At 45.3% G+C, this 19,649-nt stretch overlaps 1 protein-coding gene across 4 annotated transcripts in view; it reads left to right on the top strand.

Moving 5' to 3' along the window:
- tmem63c (transmembrane protein 63C) overlaps positions 1–19,649 on the top strand; it is a 400,240-nt gene that overhangs the window by 214,161 nt on the left and 166,430 nt on the right. For all 4 annotated transcript variants that reach the window (XM_072567924.1, XM_072567925.1, XM_072567923.1 and 1 more), the window contains one exon: positions 18,537–18,657. In XM_072567924.1, the coding sequence (XP_072424025.1) occupies positions 18,537–18,657 (121 nt within the window). The remainder of the gene's footprint in view (positions 1–18,536; positions 18,658–19,649) is intronic.

The raw sequence follows: 19,649 nt of genomic DNA, 5'->3' as shown, positions 1-19,649 counted from the left end.
ATGCACCTCAGACCACCAGTCCCTCTGCATTCATCCTCTGCTCCCTGCCTACTCTTCCCCTTAGTCATGCTGACTTCATTACCTAGTTCCTTATGGGCTTTCATTACTCTCTCCTTACTGTCCACGAACCTCCTCATTTGGTTCCCATCCCCCTGCCACGTTAGTTTAAACCTTCCCCAACAGCGTTAGCAAAAGCACCCCCAAAGACATTGGTTCCAGTCAGGCCCAGGTGTAGACCATCCAATTTGTAATAGTACCACCTCCCTCAGAACTGGTCCCAATGTCCCAAAAATCTGAACCCCTCCCTCCTGCACCATCTCTCAAACCAAACATTCATCCTGCTTATTCTATCATTCCTACTCTGACGAGCATATGGCACTGGTAGCAACCCTGAGATTATCACCTCAGAGGTCCTACTTTATAACTTGGTTCCTAACTCCCTAAATTCTTCATGTAGGGCCTCATCCCATTTATTACCTATACTATTTGTTCCCATATGTATCATGATAACACACCCTACCCCTTGAGAATTTTCTGCAGCCGATCCGAGACATCCCTGACCCGTGCACCTGGAAGGCAACCTACCATTTGGGAGTCTTTGATCATAGAACCGCCTATCTACTCCCTTTATAATTGAATCCCCTATGACTATAGCACTTCCACTCTTCTTCCTGCCCTTCTCTACAGCAGAGCCAGCCATGGTGCCATGAACTGGGCTATAGCTACCTTCTCCTGGTGAGCCATTTCCCCAACTGTGTCCAAAACTGGAGACCTGTTTAGGAGTGAGATGACAGCAGGCACACCTGCACTGCCTTCCTGCTCTTTCTTGGCCTTTTGGTCACCCATTTCCTTTCCCCCTCAGTAATCCTAATCTATGGTGTGGTTGAAGTTTCAGTATGGGATTACTTTGGGAATAATGATCACAATTCCATAAATTTTAGAATAGTCATGGACAAAGGCTACTAGACTAGGTGGGATTGAGGTTCACAAGGAAGAGGTATTAAAAGTCCTGCAGAGTGTGAAAATAGATAAGTCCCCTGGGCCGGATGGGATTTATCCTAGGATCCTCTGGGAAGCCAGGGAGGAGATTGCCGAACCTTTGACATTGATCTTTAAATCATCATTGTCTACAGGAATAGTGCCAGAAGACTGGAGGATAGCAAATGTGGGTCCCCTGTTCAAGAAGGGGAGTAGAGACAACCCTGGTAATTATAGACCTGTGAGCCTTACTTCAGTTGTTGGTAAAGTGTTGGAAAAAGTTATAAAAGATAGGATTTATAATCATCTAGAAAAGAATAATTTGATTAGGGATAGTCAGCACGGTTTTGTGAAGGTTAGGTCGTGCCTCACAAACCTTATTGAGTTCTTTAAGAAGGTGAGAGTAAACTGGTTGATGTGGTGTATATGGATTTCAGCAAGGTGTTCGATAAGGTTCCCCACAGTAGGCCATTGTACAAAATACGGAGGAATGGGATTGTGGGAGATATAGCAGTTTGGATCAGTAATTGGCTTGCTGAAAGAAGACAGAGGGTGGTGGTTGATGGGAAATGTTCATCCTGGAGTTCAGTTACTAGTGGTGTACCGCAAGGGTCGGTGTTGGGTCCACTGCTGTTCGTCATTTTTATAAATGACCTGGATGAGGGCGTAGAAGGGTGGGTTAGGAAATTTGCAGACGACACTAAGGTCGGTGGAGTTGTGGATAGTTACAAAGGATGTTGTAGGTTACAGAGAGACGTAGATAAGCTGCAGAGCTGGGCTGAGAGGTGGCAAATGGAGTTTAATATGGACAAGAGTGAAGTGATTCACTTTGGTTGGAGTAACCGGAATGCAAACTACTGGGCTAATGGTAAGATTCTTGGTAGTGTAGATGAACAGAGAGATTTCGGTGTCCAGGTACACAGACACTTGAAAGTTGCCACCCAGATTGACAGGGTTGTTAAGAAGGCATGCAGTGTTTTAGCTTTTATTAATAGAGGGATCGAGTTCCGGAACCATGAGGTTATGCTACAGCTGTACAAAACTCTGGTGCAGCCACACATGGAGTATTATGTACAGTTCTGGTCACCGCATTATAAGCAGGGTGTGGAAGCTTTGGAAAGGGTGCAGAGGAGATTTACTAGGATGTTGCCTGGTATGGAGGGAAGGTCTTACAAGGAAAGGCTGAGGAACTTGAGGCAGTTTTCGTTGGAGAGAAGAAGGTTGAGACGTGACTTAATGGAGACATACAAGATAATCAGAGGGTTAGATAGGGTGGGTCGTGTGAGAGCCTTTTTCCAAGTATGGTGACAGTGAGCACGAGGGGGCATAGCTTTAAATTGAGGGGTGATAGATATAGGACAGATGTCAGAGGTTGTTTCATTACTCAGAGAGTAGAGTAGTAAGGGTATGGAATGCTTTGCCTGCAACGGTAGTAGATTCGTGAACTTTAAGTACATTTAAGTTGTCATTGGACAAGCATATGGACGTACATGGAATAGTGTAGGTTAGATGGGCTTCAGATTGGTATGATAGGTCAGCACAACATCGAGGGCCGAAGGGCCTGTACTGCGCTGTAATGTTCTATGTTCTATGTTCTATAAAGATGAGAGTGGTCCTCAAGGAAGAGCTAAACTGGGGGAAGGCCAACTATACCAAAATTCGGCAGGAGCTGGGGAGTGTAGATTGGGAGCAGCTGTTTGAGGGTAAATCCACATTTGATATGTGAGAGGCTTTTAAAGAAAGTTTGATTAGAGTTCAGGAGAGACATGTTCCTGTGAAAATGAGGGATAGAAATGGCAAGATTAGTGAACCGTGGATGACAGGTGAAATTGAGAGACTAGCTAAGAGGAAAAAGGATATGTACATAATGTCGAGGTGACTGAAGACAGACAGAGATTTGGAAGAATATCGGGAATGGAAGACCAATCTGAAATGAGGAATTAAGGGGGCTAAAAGGGGTCATGAGATATCCTTAGCAAGCTTAAGGAAAACCCCAAAGCCTTTTATTCATATATAAGGAGCAAGGGGGTTACTAGGGAAAGGCTTGGCCCACTCAAGGACAAAGGAGGGAAGATATGCATGGATTCAGAGAAAACAGGTGAGATTCTTAATGAGTACTTTGCATCAATATTCACCAAGGAGAGGGACATGACAGATGTTGAGGTTAGGATTAGATCTTTGATTACTCCAGGTCAAGTCGGCATAAGGAGGCATTAAAGGCATTAAAGGCATTAAAGTGGACAAGTTCCCAGGTCCGGATGGGACCTAGAAACATAGAAAAAATACAGCGCAGTACAGGCCCTTTGGCCCTCGATGTTGCGCTGATCCAAGCCCACCGAACCTACACTAGCCCACTATCCTCCATATGCCTATCCAATGCCCGTTTAAATGCTCATAAAGAGGGAGAGTCCACCACTGCTACTGGCAGGGCATTCCATGAACTCTCGACTCGCTGAGTAAAGAATCTACCCCGAACATCTGTCCTATACCTACCACCCCTTAATTTAAAGCTATACCCCCTCGTAATAGCTGACTCCATACGTGGAAAAAGGTTCTCACGGTCAACCCTATCTAAACCCCTAATCATCTTGTACACCTCTATCAAGTCACCCCTAAACCTTCTTTTCTCCAATGAAAACAGCCCCAAGTGCCTCAGCCTTTCCTCATATGATCTCCCTACCATACCAGGCAACATCCTGGTAAACCTCCTCTGCACCCGTTCCAGTGCCTCCACATCCTTCCTATAGTATGGCGACCAAAACTGCACACAATACTCCAGATGCGTCCGCACCAGAGTCTTATACAACTGCAACATGACCTCAGGACTCCGAAACTCAATTCCTCTATCAATAAAAGCCAGTACATCATATGCCTTCTTCACCGCACTATTTACCTGGATGGCAACTTTCAGAGATCTGTGTACATGGACACCAAGATCCCTCTGCTCATCCACACTACCAAGTATCCAACCATTAGCCCAGTACCCCATCTTTTTGTTATTCATACCAAAGTGAATCACCTCACACTTATCCACATTGAACTCCATTTGCCACATTTCTACCCAGCTCTGCAGCTTATCTATATCCCTTTGTAACCTGACTCATCCTTCCTCACTGTCCACAACTCCACCGACTTTCGTATCATCCGCAAATTTGCTCACCCAACCTTCTAGCTCCTCCTCCAGGTCATTTATAAAAATGACAAACAGCAATGGTCCCAAAACAGATCCTTGTGTAACAGTGCTAGTAACTGCACTCCAAGATGAACCTTTGCCATCAACTACTACCCTCTGTCTTCTTCCAGCCAGCCAATTCCTAATCCAAACCTCCAGCTCACCTTCAATGCCATACCTCCGTATTTTTTGCAGTTGCCTACAATGGGGTACCTTATCAAACGCCTTACTAAAATCCATATACACCACATCTACCGCTTTCCCCTCGTCCACCTCCTTAGTCACTTTCTCAAAGAATTCAATAAGGTTTGTGAGGCACGACCTGCCCTTCACAAAACCATGCTGACTATCCTTGATCACATTATTCCTACGCTGAAAAAGTGTTGCTGGAAAAGCGCAGCAAGTAAGGCAGCATCCAAGGAACAGGAGAATCGATGTTTCGGGCATCAGCCCTTCTTCAGGAATTCCTGAACTATTTTCATCCTTTCCAGAATTTCCAACACCTCTTCCCTACATACCTCAAAGCCGTCCATTCTAATTAATTGAGACTCAGTATTCACATCAGCAACAATGTCCTGTTCCTGAGTGAATACTGATGAAAAGTATTCATTCAGTGTCTCCCCAATCTCTTCAGCCTCCACACGCAACTTCCCACTATTATCCTTGACTGGACCTATTCCTACCCTAGGCATTCTTATATTCCTGACATACCTATAGAAAGCCTTTGGGTTTTCCCTAATCCTACCAACTAAGGACTTTTCATGTCCCCTCCTTGCTGCTCTTAGCTCTCTCTTCAGATCCTTCCTGGCTACCTTATAACTCTTAATCGCCCCAACTGAACCTTCACGCCTCATCTTTACATAGGCCGCCCTCTTCCCTTTAACAAGGGATTCCAATTCCTTATTAAACCACGGCTCCCTCACATGACCCTTTTCTCCCTCTCTGATAGGTACATATTTATCAAGGACACTCAATAGTTGTTCCTTGAACAAGCTCCACATATCAATTGCGCCCTTACCTTGAAGCCTACTTTTCGAAGCCACGCATCCTAAGCTGTGCCTCACCGCATCATAATTTCCCTGCCCCCAGCTATAACTTTTGCCCTGTAGTACACACTTATCCCTCTCCATCACTAGAGTAAAAGTCACCGAATTGTGGTCACTGTCCCCAAAGTGCTCACCTACCTCCAATTCTAACACCTGGCCTGATTCGTTACCCAGAACCAAATCCAGTATGGCCTCACCTCTTGTTGGCCTGTCTACATATTGTGTCAGGAAACCTTCCTGCACACATTGGACAAACACCGACCCATCTAACGAACTCGAGCTATAGCTTTCCCAGTCAATATTAGGAAAGTTAAAGCCCCCATAACAACCACCCTATTACTTTCACTCTTCTCCTGAATCATCCTCGCAATCCTTTCTTCTACATCTCTAGGACTATGAGGAGGCCTGTAGAAACCTCACCTTTCCTATTCTTAACCTCAACCCAAACTACCTCAGATGGTGAGTCTTCATCCATCGTCCTTTCCACCGTTGTAATACTATCTTTGACAAGCAATGCCACACCTCCCCGTCTTTTACCCCCACCTCTGACCCTACTAAAACATTTAAACCCTGGAAGCTGCAACAGCTAACCCTGTCCCTGTTGTACCCATGTCTCCGTAATAGCCACAACATCGAAATCCCAGGTACGAACCCATCCTGCAAGTTCACCTACCTTATTTCGTATACTTCTTGCATTGAAGTATACACACTTCAAGCCACTTTCCTGTTTACAGGCACCCTCCTTTGAGATTGATACCATGTTCCTAACCTCCCTACACTCCAGGTCCTGCACCCAAAGCTACAGTCTAGGTTCCCATGCCCCTGCAGAGTTAGTTTAAACCCCCCCCCAAGAGCACTAGCAAACCTCCCCTCAAGGATACTGGTGCCCCTCAGGTTCAGGTGTAGACCATCCTGTTTATAGAGGTCCCACCTTCCCCAAAAAGAACCCCAGTTATCCAAGTACCGAAATCCCTCCCTCCTGCACCATCCCTGTAGCCACGCATTTAACTGTTTTCTCTCCCTATTCCTCGACTCTCTATCACATGGCACGGGTAACAAACCAGAGACAACAACTCTGTTCGTTCTAACTCTGAGCTTCCAACCTAGCTCCCTGAAAGCCTGTCTAACATCCTCAGCACTCCTCCTACCGATGTCGTTGGTGCCAATGTGGACCACGACTTTGGGCTGCTCCCCCTCCCCCTTAAGGACTTGGAAAACACGATCAAAGACGTCAAGTACCCTTGCACCTGGGAGGCAACATACCAAACGTGAGTCTCTCTCGCCCCCACAAAACCGCCTATCTGTGCCCCGAACTATCGAGTCCCCAATAACTATTGCTCTGCTCTTCTCCACCCCTCCCTTCTGAGCAATGGGGACAGGCTCCGTGCCAGAGTCCTGAACCTCGTTGCTTACTCCTGGTAAGTCGTCCCCCCCACAAGTATCCAAAACAGTATACTTGTTCTTGAGGGGAACGACCGCAGGGGGTCCCTGCACTGGCCTGCTTCCTCCCAGTCCCCTTCACTGTCACCCATCTGTCTGCAATCTTTGGAGTTACTACTTCCCTAAAGCTCCAATCTATGACCCCCTCTGCCTCCCGAATGATCCTAAGTTCATCCAACTCCAGCTCCAGTTCCCTAACACGGTCTTGGAGGAGCTGGAGATGGGTGCACTTCCTGCAAGTGTAATCAGCAGGGACGACCATGGCATCCCTCACCTCATACATGTTGCAGGAGGAACATTGCACAGCCTTCACTGCCATCCCTCTAAAAGTAACCTTTTAAAAAAAAATAAACTAGGTCTAAAGAACAGAACAAGCAAAATGCAGCACTTACCTACTTACCACAACGGGTCTTATTAGGTTAGAGGAGGAGGGCGGGGGGGAGACACTACCTCTGTAATGCCTTGGGTTCCTCTCCTGCGCACTTTTATAGGGAAAAAAAACCTACCCAGGTAAGCTTGCGCTACACCAGCTTTCGGGTGCCGGCTGCCCCTCTGGTCGTCGTCACTTCCCCCTGCTGCTCCCGCTCTTTCTGTGAAGGAAAATAAAACACCGCTGCCCGCTACCGGTAAGTAATTTTAAAACAAACTGTCTTACCTTAGCTGTAGCCTTCTGGGTTCGTTTAAACTCAGCTGCTGCATGCACTCAGGTTACTGAGGGAAGCGAGAGAGGAAATTGGTGGAGCTTTAACAGATATCTTTGCAGCATTCTTGAACACGGGGGAGGTCCCAGAGGACTGGAGAATTGCTCAAGTTGTTCCCTTATTCAAGCAGGGATAATCCGAGTAATTACAGACCAGTGAGCCTGATGTCAGTGGGAGGGAAGCTACTGGAGAAGATATTGAAGGATAGAATAAATACCTATTCGGAAGAAAATGGTCCAATCAGTGATAGGCAGCATGGTTTTAGAACATAGAACATAGAACATAGAAGAATACAGCGCAGTACAGGCCCTTCGGCCCTCGATGTTGCGCCGATCAAAGCCCACCTAACCTACACTAACCCACTATTCTCCATATACCTATCCAATGCCCACTTAAATACCCATAAAGAGGGAGAGTCCACTACTGCTACTGGCAGGGCATTCCATGAACTTACGACTCGCTGAGTGAAGAACCTACCCCGAACATCTGTCCTATACCTACCACCCCTTAATTTAAAGCTATGCCCCCTTGTAATAGCTGACTCCATACGTGGAAAAAGGTTCTCACTGTCAACCCTATCTAACCCCCTAATCATCTTGTACACCTCTATCAAGTCACCCCTAAACCTTCTTTTCTCCAATGAAAACAACCCCAAGTGCCTCAGCCTTTCCTCATAGGATTTTCCGACCATACCAGGCAACATCCTGGTAAACTTCCTCTGCACCCGTTCCAGTGCCTCCACATCCTTCCTATAGTATGGCGACCAAAACTGCACACAATATTCCAGATGCGGCCGCACCAGAGTCTTATACAACTGCAGCATGACCTCAGGACTCCGGAACTCAATTCCTCTACCAATAAAAGCCAGTACGCCATATGCCTTCTTCACTGCACTATTTACCTGGGTGGCAACTTTCAGAGATCTGTGTACATGGACACCAAGATCCCTCTGCTCTTCCACACTACCAAGTAGTCTACCATTAGCCCAGTAATCCATCTTTTTATTACTCTTACCAAAGTGAATCACTTCACACTTAGCTACATTGAACTCCATTTGCCACCTTTCTGCCCAGCTCTGCAGCTTCTCTATTAGATTAGATTACTTACAGTGTGGAAACAGGCCCTTCGGCCCAACAAGTCCACACCGCCCCGCCGAAGCGTAACCCACCCATACCCCTACATCTACATCTACCCCTTACCTAACACTACGGGCAATTTAGCCTGGCCAATTCACCTGACCTGCACATCTTTGGACTGTGGGAGGAAACCGGAGCACCCGGAGGAAACCCACACAGACACGGGGAGAACGTGCAAACTCCACACAGTCAGTCGCCTGAGGCGGGAATTGAACCCGGGTCTCCGGCGCTGTGAGGCAGCAGTGCTAACCACTGTGCCACCGTGCCGCCCACAGTCCCGCTGTAACCTGCCATATCCTTCCTCACTGTCTACAACTCCTCCGACTTTCGTATCATCCGCAAACTTGCTCACCCAACCTTCTAACCCTTCCTCCAGGTCATTTATAAAAATGACGAACAGCAATGGTCCCAAAACAGATCCTTGCGGAACACCGCGAGTGACGGCACTCCAAGATGAACCTTTGCCATCAACTACTACCCTCTGTCTTCTTCCAGAGAGCCAATTCCTAATCCAAACCTCCAACTCACCCTCAAAGCCATATCTCTGTATTTTCTGCAGTAGCCTACCATAGGGGACCTTATCAAACGCCTTACTAAAATCCATATATACCACATCTACCGCTTTCCCCTCATCTACCTCCTTAGTCACCTTCTCAAAGAATTCAATAAGGTTTGTGAGGCACGACCTGCCCTTCACAAAACCATGCTGACTATCCTTGATCACATTATTCCTATCCAAATGTTCATAAATCCTATCCCTTACAATTCTCTCTAAGACTTTGCCCACAACAGAAGTGAGACTCACTGGCCTATAGTTACTAGGATTATCCCTACTCCCCTTCTTGAACAAGGGAACCACGTTTGCTAGCCTCCAGTCCTCTGGCACTACTCCTGTAGACAAAGAGGACACAAAAATCAAGGCCAATGGCTCTGCAATCTCCTCCCTTGCTTGCCAGAGAATCCTAGGATAAATGCCATCAGGCCCAGGGGACTTATCTATTTTCACCCTTGCCAGAATTTCCAACACCTCTTCTCTACATATCTCAAAGCCATCCATTCTACTTATTCGTGCCTCAGTATTCATATCGACAACAATGTCCTGTTCCTGAGTGAATACTGACGAAAAGTATTCATTCAGCGCCTCCCCAATCTCTTCAGCCTCCACACGCAACTTCCCATTACTATCCTTGATTGGACCTATTCCTACCCTAGTCATTCTTTTATTCCTAACATACCTATAGAAAGCCTTAGGGTTTTCCCTAATCCTACCCACTAAGGACCTTTCATGTCCCCTCCTTGCTGCTCTTAGCTCTCTCTTCGGGTCCTTCCGGGCTACCTTATAACTCTCAATCGCCCCTATTGAACCTTCACGCCTCATCTTTACAAAGGCCGCCCTCTTCCATTTAACAAGGGAAGGAAAGGTCATGTCTGACCAACTTAAAGAATTGTTTGAGGAAGTGATAAAGTTGATTGATGAGGGAAGGCCTGTAGATGTCATACATATGGACTTCAGGAGGTTGGTTGATAAGGTCCCCTATGCTAGGTTGATAGTGAAGTCGTGTGGGGTCCAGGGTGTACTAGATAGAGGGATGAAGAACTGGCTGGGCAACAGGGAGACAGAGAGTAGTAGTGGAAGGGAGCTTCTCAAAATGGAGACCTGTGACCAGTGGTGTCCCACAGGAGTCCGTGCTGGGGCCACTGTTGCTTGTGATATACATAAATGATCTGGAGGAAGGTGTAAGTTGCCTCATTAGCAAGCTTGAAAATGACAGTAAGATTGGTGGAGTAGCAGATAGTGAAGGGTACAATCAGAGAATGCAGCAGAATATAGATAGATTGGAGAGATGGGCAGAGAAATGGCCAGTGAAGTTCAATCCGGCCAAATGCGAGGTGATGCATTTTGGAAGAGCCAATTAAAGTACGAACTATCGTAAATGGAAAAGTCCTGGGGAAAATTGTGCAGAGAGATCTGGGTGTTCAGGTCCATTGTTCTCTGAAGGTGTTAACGCAGGTCAGTAGAGTGGTCAAGAAGGCATACGGCATGCTTTCCTTCATCGGACAGGGTATTGGGTACAAGAGTTGGCAGGTCATGTTACAGTTGTATAAGACTTTTGTTCGGCTACATTTGGCATATTGCATACAGTTCTCGTCACTACATTACCAAAAGGATGTGGACGCTTTGGAGAGGGTGTAGAGGAGGTTCACCAGGATGTTGCCTGGTATGGAGGGTGCTGGCTATGAGGAGAGGTTGAGTAGATTAGGATTATTTTCATTGGAAGGAAGGAGGTTGAGAGGGGACCTGATTGAAGTCTACAAAGTCATGAGCGGCATAGACAGGGTGGATAGCAAGAAGCTTTTTAGACAATAGACAATAGACAATAGATGCAGGAGTAGGCCATTCTGCCCTTCGAGCCTGCACCGCCATTCAATATGATCATGGCTGATCATTCCTAATCAGTATCCTGTTCCAGCCTTATCTCCATAACCCTTGACTCCACTATCTTTAAGAGCTCTATCCAATTCTTTCTTAAATGAATCCAGAGACTGGGCCTCCACTGCCCTCTGGGGCAGAGCATTCCACACAGCCACCACTCTCTGGGTGAAGTAGTTTCTCCTCATCTCTGTCCTAAATGGTCTACCCCGTATTTTTAAGTTGTGTCCTCTGGTTCGGCACTCCCCCATCAACGGAAATACGTTCCCTCCTGCCAGAGTGTCCAGTCCTTTCATAAGCCTATACGTTTCAATCAGATCCCCTCTCAGTCTTCTAAACTCAAGGGTATACAAGCCCAGTCGCTTCAGTCTTTCCGTGTAAGGCAATCCTGCCATTCCAGGAATTGACCTCGTGAACCTACGCTGCACTCCCTCAATAGCCAGAATGTCTTTCCTCAAATTTGGAGACCAGAACTGTACACAGTACTCCAGGTGTGGTCTCACCAGGGCCCTGTAGAGCTGCAGAAGCACCTCTTTGCTTCTATACTCAATCCCTCTTGTTATGAAGGCCAGCATGCTATTAGCCTTCTTCACGACCTGCTGTACCTGCATGCTTGCCTTCATTGACTGGTGGACAAGAACACCCAGATCTCTCTGAACAGCCCCTTTACCTAATTTGATACCATTGAGGTAGTAATCTGCCTTCCTGTTCTTGCCATCAAAGTGGATAACCAGACATTTATCCACATTAAACTGCATCTGCCATGCATCTGCCCACTCACCTAACTTGTCCAGGTCACCCTGTAATCCCCTAACATCCTCATCACATTTCACCCTACCACCTAGCTTTGTGTCATCAGCAAATTTGCTAATGTTATTGCTGATACCATCTTCTATATCATTTACATATATTGTAAAAAGCTGCGGTCCCAGCACAGATCCCTGCGGTACCCCACTGGTCACTGCCTGCCATTTCGAAATGGAGCCGTTAATCACTACCCTTTGTTTCCTATTCCCAGAGTGGGGGACTCAATTGCTCGGGGTCACAAGTTCAAAGTGAGAGGGGAAAGGTTTAGGGGAGATATGTGTGGAAAGTTCTTTATGCAGAGGGTGGTGGGTGCCTGGAATGCGATGCCAGTGGAGGTGGTAAAGCAGGAACGATAGCATAATTTAAGATAGACAGGTACACAAATGGGTGGGCAGCCAAGGGATATAGATGCTTAGAAAATAGGCGACAGGATTAGATAGAAGATCTGGATCGGCGCAGGCTTGGAGGGCCGAAGGGCCTGTTCCTGCGCTGTAATGTTCTTTGTTCTTTGCACCAGTTCACTGCAGATCCCATGTGACTTCACTGTCTATATTAGCCTGCCGTGAGGAACCTTGTCAAAGTCCATATTGACAACATCTACTGCCATACCCTTGTGAATCATCTTTGTCACTTACTTCAAAAACTCAATTAAGTTTGTGAGGCATGACCTTCCCCACATAAAGCTATGCTGCCTATTACTAATAAGACCATATTTTTTCAAACATGAGTATTTCTATCCCTAAGAATGTACTCCAATAATTTCCCTACCACTGGGGTAAGGGTCACCAGCCTATAATTTCCTGGATTATCCTTGTTGCCTTTCTTAAACAATAGAACAGTGTTGGTTATTCTCCTGTCACTAAAGAGGATACAAAGATTTCATACAAGGCCCCAGCAATTTCCTCACCTGCCTCCCTCAGCATTCTGTGATAGATCCCACCAAGTCCCAGGGACTTGTCTGCCTTAATGCTTTTTAAAACACTGAACATTTATTTTATATTGACATACCCTAGAAAACCAACATAATTCTCTCGAGACTCACCATTCACAATTTTGTTCTACTTTGTGAATACTGATGTGAAGTATTCATGAAGGACCTTACCCACTTCTTCTGGTTCCACACATAAATTCCTCCCTTTGTCCTTGAATGGACCTTTTCCTAGCTACCACAACAACCCTATTGTTTTTACATTTCTCCATAATCTCTCCACATTAACTATTCCTCTGTTACTCGTTAGCTGTTGGGAGGTCTGTAGTCCAGTATCATTAGGGTGATTACATCCTTTTTATTCCTGAGCTCTACCCACATTGCCTCACTGGATGAGTCCTCAAAGGTGTACTCCCTCAGTAGAGGTGTGATATTCTCTCTTATCAGTAACAGAACTCAGCAAACTCTTTTATATCCCTCTGTAGCTCACCCAAAATATCTAAATCATAGGACATTAAGCTGCCAATCTTGTCCCTCTTTCAACCAAGTCTTTGTAGTAGCTACTTCATACTTATTTGTATTCATCCAAGCTCTAAATTCATCTGCCTTCCCTGTCATGCTTCTTGCATTAAAACAAATACACCCCATACCGCAAGTCCTGCTGTGTTCAGTAATCTGTCCATGCCTGTTCTTCCTTTGAGCCTTTGTACTCTTAGTCTTTGACTTTTCCTCGATCGTTTTACTTGCTGAGCTACTGCTCTGATTCCTGTCTCCCAGCCACACTAGTTTAAACTCTTCCGAGTGACATTAACAAATCTTCCTGCCAGGATTTTGATGTTCCTCCAGTTTAGGTGCAACCTGGCTTTCTTGTATATGTCTCAGTTGGCCTGGAAGACATCCCAATGTTCCACATACCTGAAGCCCTCCCTCCTACACCAGCTCTTCAGCCACATACTTAACTGTATGATTTTCCTATTCCTAGCCTCACTGACATGTGACACAGGAAGTAAGAGTCATTCAAGGTTTGTGAGAAGATTTGTAGCTCGGGTGCTCGTTGTTGTGGTTCAGTTCGCCAAGCTGGGAATTTGTGTTGCAGACGTTTCGTCCCCTGTCTAGGTGACATCCTCAGTGGTTGGGCGCCTCCTGTGAAGTGCTTCTGTGATGTTTCCTCTGGCATTTATAGTGGTTTGAATCTGCCACTTCCGGTTGTCAGTTCCAGCTGTCCGTTGCAGTGGCCGGTATATTGGGTCCAGGTCAATGTGCTTATTGATAGAATCAGTGGATGAGTGCCATGCCTCTAGGAATTCCCTGGCTGTTCTCTGTTTGGCTTGCCCTATAATGGTAGTGTTGTCACAGTCGAACTCATGTTGCTTGTCATCTGAGTGTGTGGCTACTAAGGATAGCTGGTCGTGTCGTTTCGTGGCTAGTTGGTGTTCGTGTATACGGATCGTTAACTGTCTTCCTGTTTGTCCGATGTAGTGTTTTCTGCTGTCCTTGCATGGGATTTTGTACACTACATTGGTTTTGCTCATGCTGGGTATCGGGTCCTTTGTTCTGGTGAGCTGTTGTCTGAGAGTGGCTGTTGGTTTGTGTGCTGTTATGAGTCCCTAGTGGTTGCAGTAGTCTGGCTGTCAGTAAGAGTCATAGAATTATATAGCAAGGAAACAACCAGTCTGTGCTGACCATAATTCCAAACTAAACTAGTCCCATTTGGCTGAGTTTGGCCCATTTCTCTCCAAACCTTTCCAATTCATGTACTTAATGAAATGTCTTTTCTCTGGACATTCATTCCACACATGAACCACTCTCTGTGTAAAAACATTGCCATTCATGTCCTTTGTAAACCTTTTTCCTCTCACCTTAAAAATATGCTCCCTAGTTTTGAACTTTCCCCACCACAGGGGAACACAGCCTGGTCTATCACGCAAGCCAGCCTTCCATCTACACTACACCTACACTTCTTGATGCCTCGGAAAGGCAGCCAATATCATCAAAGACCCCTCCCACCCGGATTTAATCTCTTCCAACCTGTTCCCTCAAGTAGCAAATGCAAAAGCTTAAACACACGTGCCAAAAGGTTCAAGAACAGCTTCTTCCCCGCTATGATTAGACTTCTGAATGGACCTCTCAAATTTCAAATCTAATGTTGATTTTGCATTTTGTGCACCTTCGTTGCAGTAACTTTGTTCTCCTTGATCTGTTCAATTACCTTATGATTTTTGTCTGTTACAGTCTGCCTGTACTGCACGCAAACCTTAGGTACATGTGACAATAATAAATCAGGTCAAATCAAAATCATATAGGGAAAAGACTCTTGCTATTCACCTTATCTATGCCTTTCATGATTTTATAAACCTCTATAAGGTCACCCCTCAACTTCATAACTCATAACCCTCCATTCCCAACAACATCTTAGAAAATCTTTTCTGGAGGGTCTGTTTTTCAACTTCCTACCTAACCTCCTGAACTCCCTTTGCAGAACCTCATCTGTCTTCCTACCATGTATGTTATTGGTACAGATATGGACCATTACCTCTGGTTTCTCAACCTCTCTGTTCAGAATATCCTGTGCCCACAGAGAGACATCCTTAACTGTGGCACTAGGAAGGTAACATAGCATCCTGGAGTTTTGCTTGCAGCCACAGAAACATATGTCTGTGCCCCTTTAGAGCCCCTTACCATTGCTATTCACCTACACTTCAATCCTTCCTGCTGTACAACAGTGCCAATCATGGTGCCTGTGATCTGGCCATTTTCCGCTGACAGGCCAGTCCCCAACTCCCAATAGTATCCAAACAGTACACCTGTTTGAGAGGGGAATGTGGGACTGTTATTCAATACTAAAGGCATAGGAGCAGAAATTAGGCCATTTGGCCCTTCAAGAAAGGAGGAAAGGATAAACTGGGAAACTACAGACCAGTCAGTCTTACCTCAATGGTAGGAAGACCATTGAAAACAATTTTAAGAGAAAGAATTAATCCAGACATGGAGCGATTAATCAAGAAATGTCTGACCAACTTGATTGAATTTATTGAAGAGGTGACTAGGTATGTAGATGAGAGCAATACATTTCAAGTAATCTACTGGAAATTCAGCAAGATTTTTGGTAAGGTCTTTCATTGGAGACTGATAGCAAAGATTATGACCTATGAGATCCAAGGAAATTTGGCAAATTGGATACAGAATTGGTTGAGTGACAGGAAGCAGAGGATGATAATTATGACTGGAAGCCTGTGTCCAGTGGGTTCAGCAGGGATCAGTGATGCTGATTCTGCTATATGATTTAGACTTAAATGGAGGAGGGCTGATCAGTAAATTTGTGGATCATATGAAAATATATTGGGTTATAAATAGTTAGGAAGATGACAGGAGGATATAGACAGGCAGTCAGATGGCCTGATCTGAAACAAAGGTATTCCCATATGCCTTCTTAACCTCTGTCCCACTACCTTAAGGTACCAGTGAATATGCACACCAAGGTCCCTCTGATCCTTGTGCTTCCCAGGACCCTGCCATTCCTTGCATTGTAAGAAGGCATATGGGATATCTTCATTTCAGGTTCAAATCCCACCACAGCAGATGGTGTAATTTGAACTCAATAAAAATAAATCTAGAACTAAGAATCTACTGATGACCATGAAACTATTTTCGATTGTTGGAAAAACCCATCTGATTCACTAATGTCCTTCAGGGAAGGAAACTGCCATTCTTACCTGGTCTGGCCTACATATGACTCCAGATCCAAAGGAGTATATTTGATACTCAGCTGCCCTTTGAAATGGCCTAGCAAGTCACTCAGTTATATTGATTGCTATAAATTCTCAACAAAAACACATGAAACTTGATGGACCACCAGGCATGAACCTAAGTGCCAGAAAAGACAATGGCAGAAGCAGCCCTGCTGACCTGACCTCCTCACTAACATCTGGCGGCTAGTGCCAACATTGAGAGAGCTGTCTCACAGACTAGTCAAGCTACCATCTGACACAGTCATACTCACGAAATCATACCTGACAGACAATGTCCCAGACACCACCATCACCATCCCTGGATATGTCCTGCCCCACCAGGAGGACAAACCCAATGGAGGTGGTGGCACATTGATGTACAGTCAGGAGGGCATTGCCCTGGGGTCCTCAACATTCACCCTGGACCCCATGAAGTTTCATGGCTTCAGATTAAATGTGGGCTAGGAAACGTTCTGCTGATTACCGAGTACTGTCCTCCTTCAGTTGATGCATCAGTATTCCTCCATGTCAAAGAACACTTGGAGGAAGCACTGAGGGTGTCAAAATGTATTCTTGGTGGGGGATTTCAATGCCCACCACCAAGAGTGGCACTACTGATCAAGCTGTTTGGGTCAGAAAGGACATAGCTGCTAGACTGGGTCTTCGGCAGGTGGTGGGGGAACGAACAAAAGGGCAAAATATACTTGACCTCATCCTTACCGATCTTCTGCCTATAGATGCATCAATCCATATGAGTATTGGTAAGAGTGACCACTGCACACAGTCTTTGTTGAGTCAAAGTCCTGCCTTCGCATTGAGAATAGCCTCCATCATGTTGTGTGGCACTGTCACCCGTGCTAAAAGGGACAGACTTCAAACAGATCTAGCAATTCAAGACTGTGGGTGATCAACAGCAGCAGAATTGTACTCCAGCACAATCTGAATCCTCATGACCTGGTATATTCCCCACTCAGAATAAATAATACATATATTACTATTTTATGTCTGACAGAAAGAATCACTAAGTAAGTATAGGTGATTGAACATCCCAACAGGACACATCAGATAGCGAATGTGATCAAGACAAATCTTATGCCATTCTCAGTAACTCCCCTGTTTGCTAATATCGTGGTGGGTCATCAAATTTCATTAATTTCCACAAGGCTTTTTCGGCAGAGACTTGGAGGGCCGAAGGGCCTGCTTCTGTGCTGTTTTGCTCTTTGTTCAAAGGAGAACAATTCTTCCAGTCTGGTCTTGATATATTAATGAAATTTTTTTGTATAATGAAGAGAGATGGAAAGTGTGTTAATTTCATGTGGCATTATCTACTATTAGCTCTCCATTCTCACTCTCTAGGTGACCAACTCTCACTTTATTAATTTTTATCCTTTTTAAGTATTGTAGTAAGTTTTGCTGTTCATTTTTATGTTCTTAGCTAGCTTACTGTTACATTCTAATTTCCTCCACCTGATTAAACTTTTAGTCATTCCCTGCTATTTTTTATATTCTAATCAATTTAACTCAGAGCAATAATATATTTTTTGGTAAGAAGAATTTTAAAAAGCCACATACTTTATGGAAAACAAATATCACAATGAGTTAGAGAGTTGGTATGGGGCGGGGGAGTTCTGGACCGAATATTCAGGTACATAAATTGCTGAAAGCAGCAATGCAAGTTAGTGAAGCCATAAAACCACAAATTAAACACAGCTTCATTTCTAGTTGGGTAGAAATGAAAAACAGCAAACTTCTGATGCAGGACATGAATATGGACAAAAGGTGAGGACAATATAAAGCTCAGTAGTAACTCTGCCAGACTTGAATATTCTGCTGATGGTCAGGATTTATCATATTGTAGCAAACTGAACCCTGAAATCCACTGGACAGGTGGAGGCACTGGAAAAGAAACAGCTGGATTTCTTCTTCTGGTGATGAAGATTTCTCTGAGAGGTTGGTGAATATATGGAATTGTTCACCACAGGGGCCAGTTGAGGCTGGGTTGTTCAGTATTTTCAAGGCTGAGATAGACAGATTTTTAATTCACAGGGAATCAAGCGTTAGTGTGGAGGTCCATGATCTCACTGAACGGGGAACAGGTTTTATGGGCTGATGGGACTACTTCTTCTGCCATGCCTTACTTTCTTTATAACTTCTGTTTTACTCTTTCAGACGAAAGGCAATGAAAGGCAGGCTATATTTCACAGCCAAGGCTCAAAAGGAAGGAAAGATAATGATTAAAACCCATCCCTTGGCCAGGATCTGTTGCTGTGATTTCTGTGGGTTTGAACAGGTGAGAAGAATCACATATAAGTAGATACGTTAAAAGCAGGCACTGTTGAGTTGAGAGAAGGTGGAGGAGGTGAGACAGTCTGGAGAGCAAGGTCAGGTAGGCAGAGAAGCTGCCTCAGCGAGTGAGGGTGGAGGAACTGCCTCGGTGAGGGGAGGGTGGAGGACGTATGTCAGTGAGGGGAGTTCGGAGCAGCTGCCTCAGTGAAGGGGGTGGTGGAGGGATGTCTCAGTGTGGGAGCTCAGGACGCTGCCTCGGCAAGGGTGTTTGTGGAGGAGCTGTCTCAATGTGGGGAGTGAGGAGGAGGTGTTTTTTCAATGGAAGGGCAGCAACTGTCCAGGCAGGTGGTTGGGAAGCTGCCACCAGTGAATTGGCCTGAGATGGATGAAATGTGTGGATCAATGGAAGAGACAAGGCAATAGGACACAGACTGTGACAGAGTGTCATTCACTGAGATTCAAGAGAAGGCCAGTTGTTGGGACCATGGTGTAGAAATTGAGGACATAGAGTTGGCATAGGAATGGATATGGCCATTAACAAATTTTCTCAATTGTAAGTTCTGTTTTGACAGCTGATTTGAGGAGGTGCCACAGAGTGTTGTGCTGTAGCCCAATGTAGGCAACAGAGCTAAAAAAAAAGGCCATATGTTTAGAAGGGAGTTGATATTGCAATTTTAGAGAGTGGGTGAGGTGTGAGGAGCAAGTGTGAGAGGAACTAATTTTGGTGCAGCTTGGATGAAGTTCAAGAGAACTGAGGTGGAGGTTTTAAGAAGCCAGCCTTGGCACTTGGGCACCCTATGGCAGACTGTGTTGTGTTTCCCAAATTGGTGCTTGGCAAATGTGGGCAAAAGGGCTGAACTCTAGAGGTGAGCCCTTAATATCAAGGCCACATGTAACAGAGTGTGACATCAAGGAGCGCTAGCAGAAGTCATAGTTAACGCATAGGAAGATGGTTGTGGTTGTTCCAAATCAATCATTTTAACTTCGGGGCTGTAA

Source organism: Chiloscyllium punctatum, chromosome 4 (genome assembly GCF_047496795.1).
Source record: "Chiloscyllium punctatum isolate Juve2018m chromosome 4, sChiPun1.3, whole genome shotgun sequence".
Taxonomy (NCBI): domain Eukaryota; kingdom Metazoa; phylum Chordata; class Chondrichthyes; order Orectolobiformes; family Hemiscylliidae; genus Chiloscyllium; species Chiloscyllium punctatum.
This window is presented reverse-complemented; position numbering and strand designations above follow the sequence as displayed.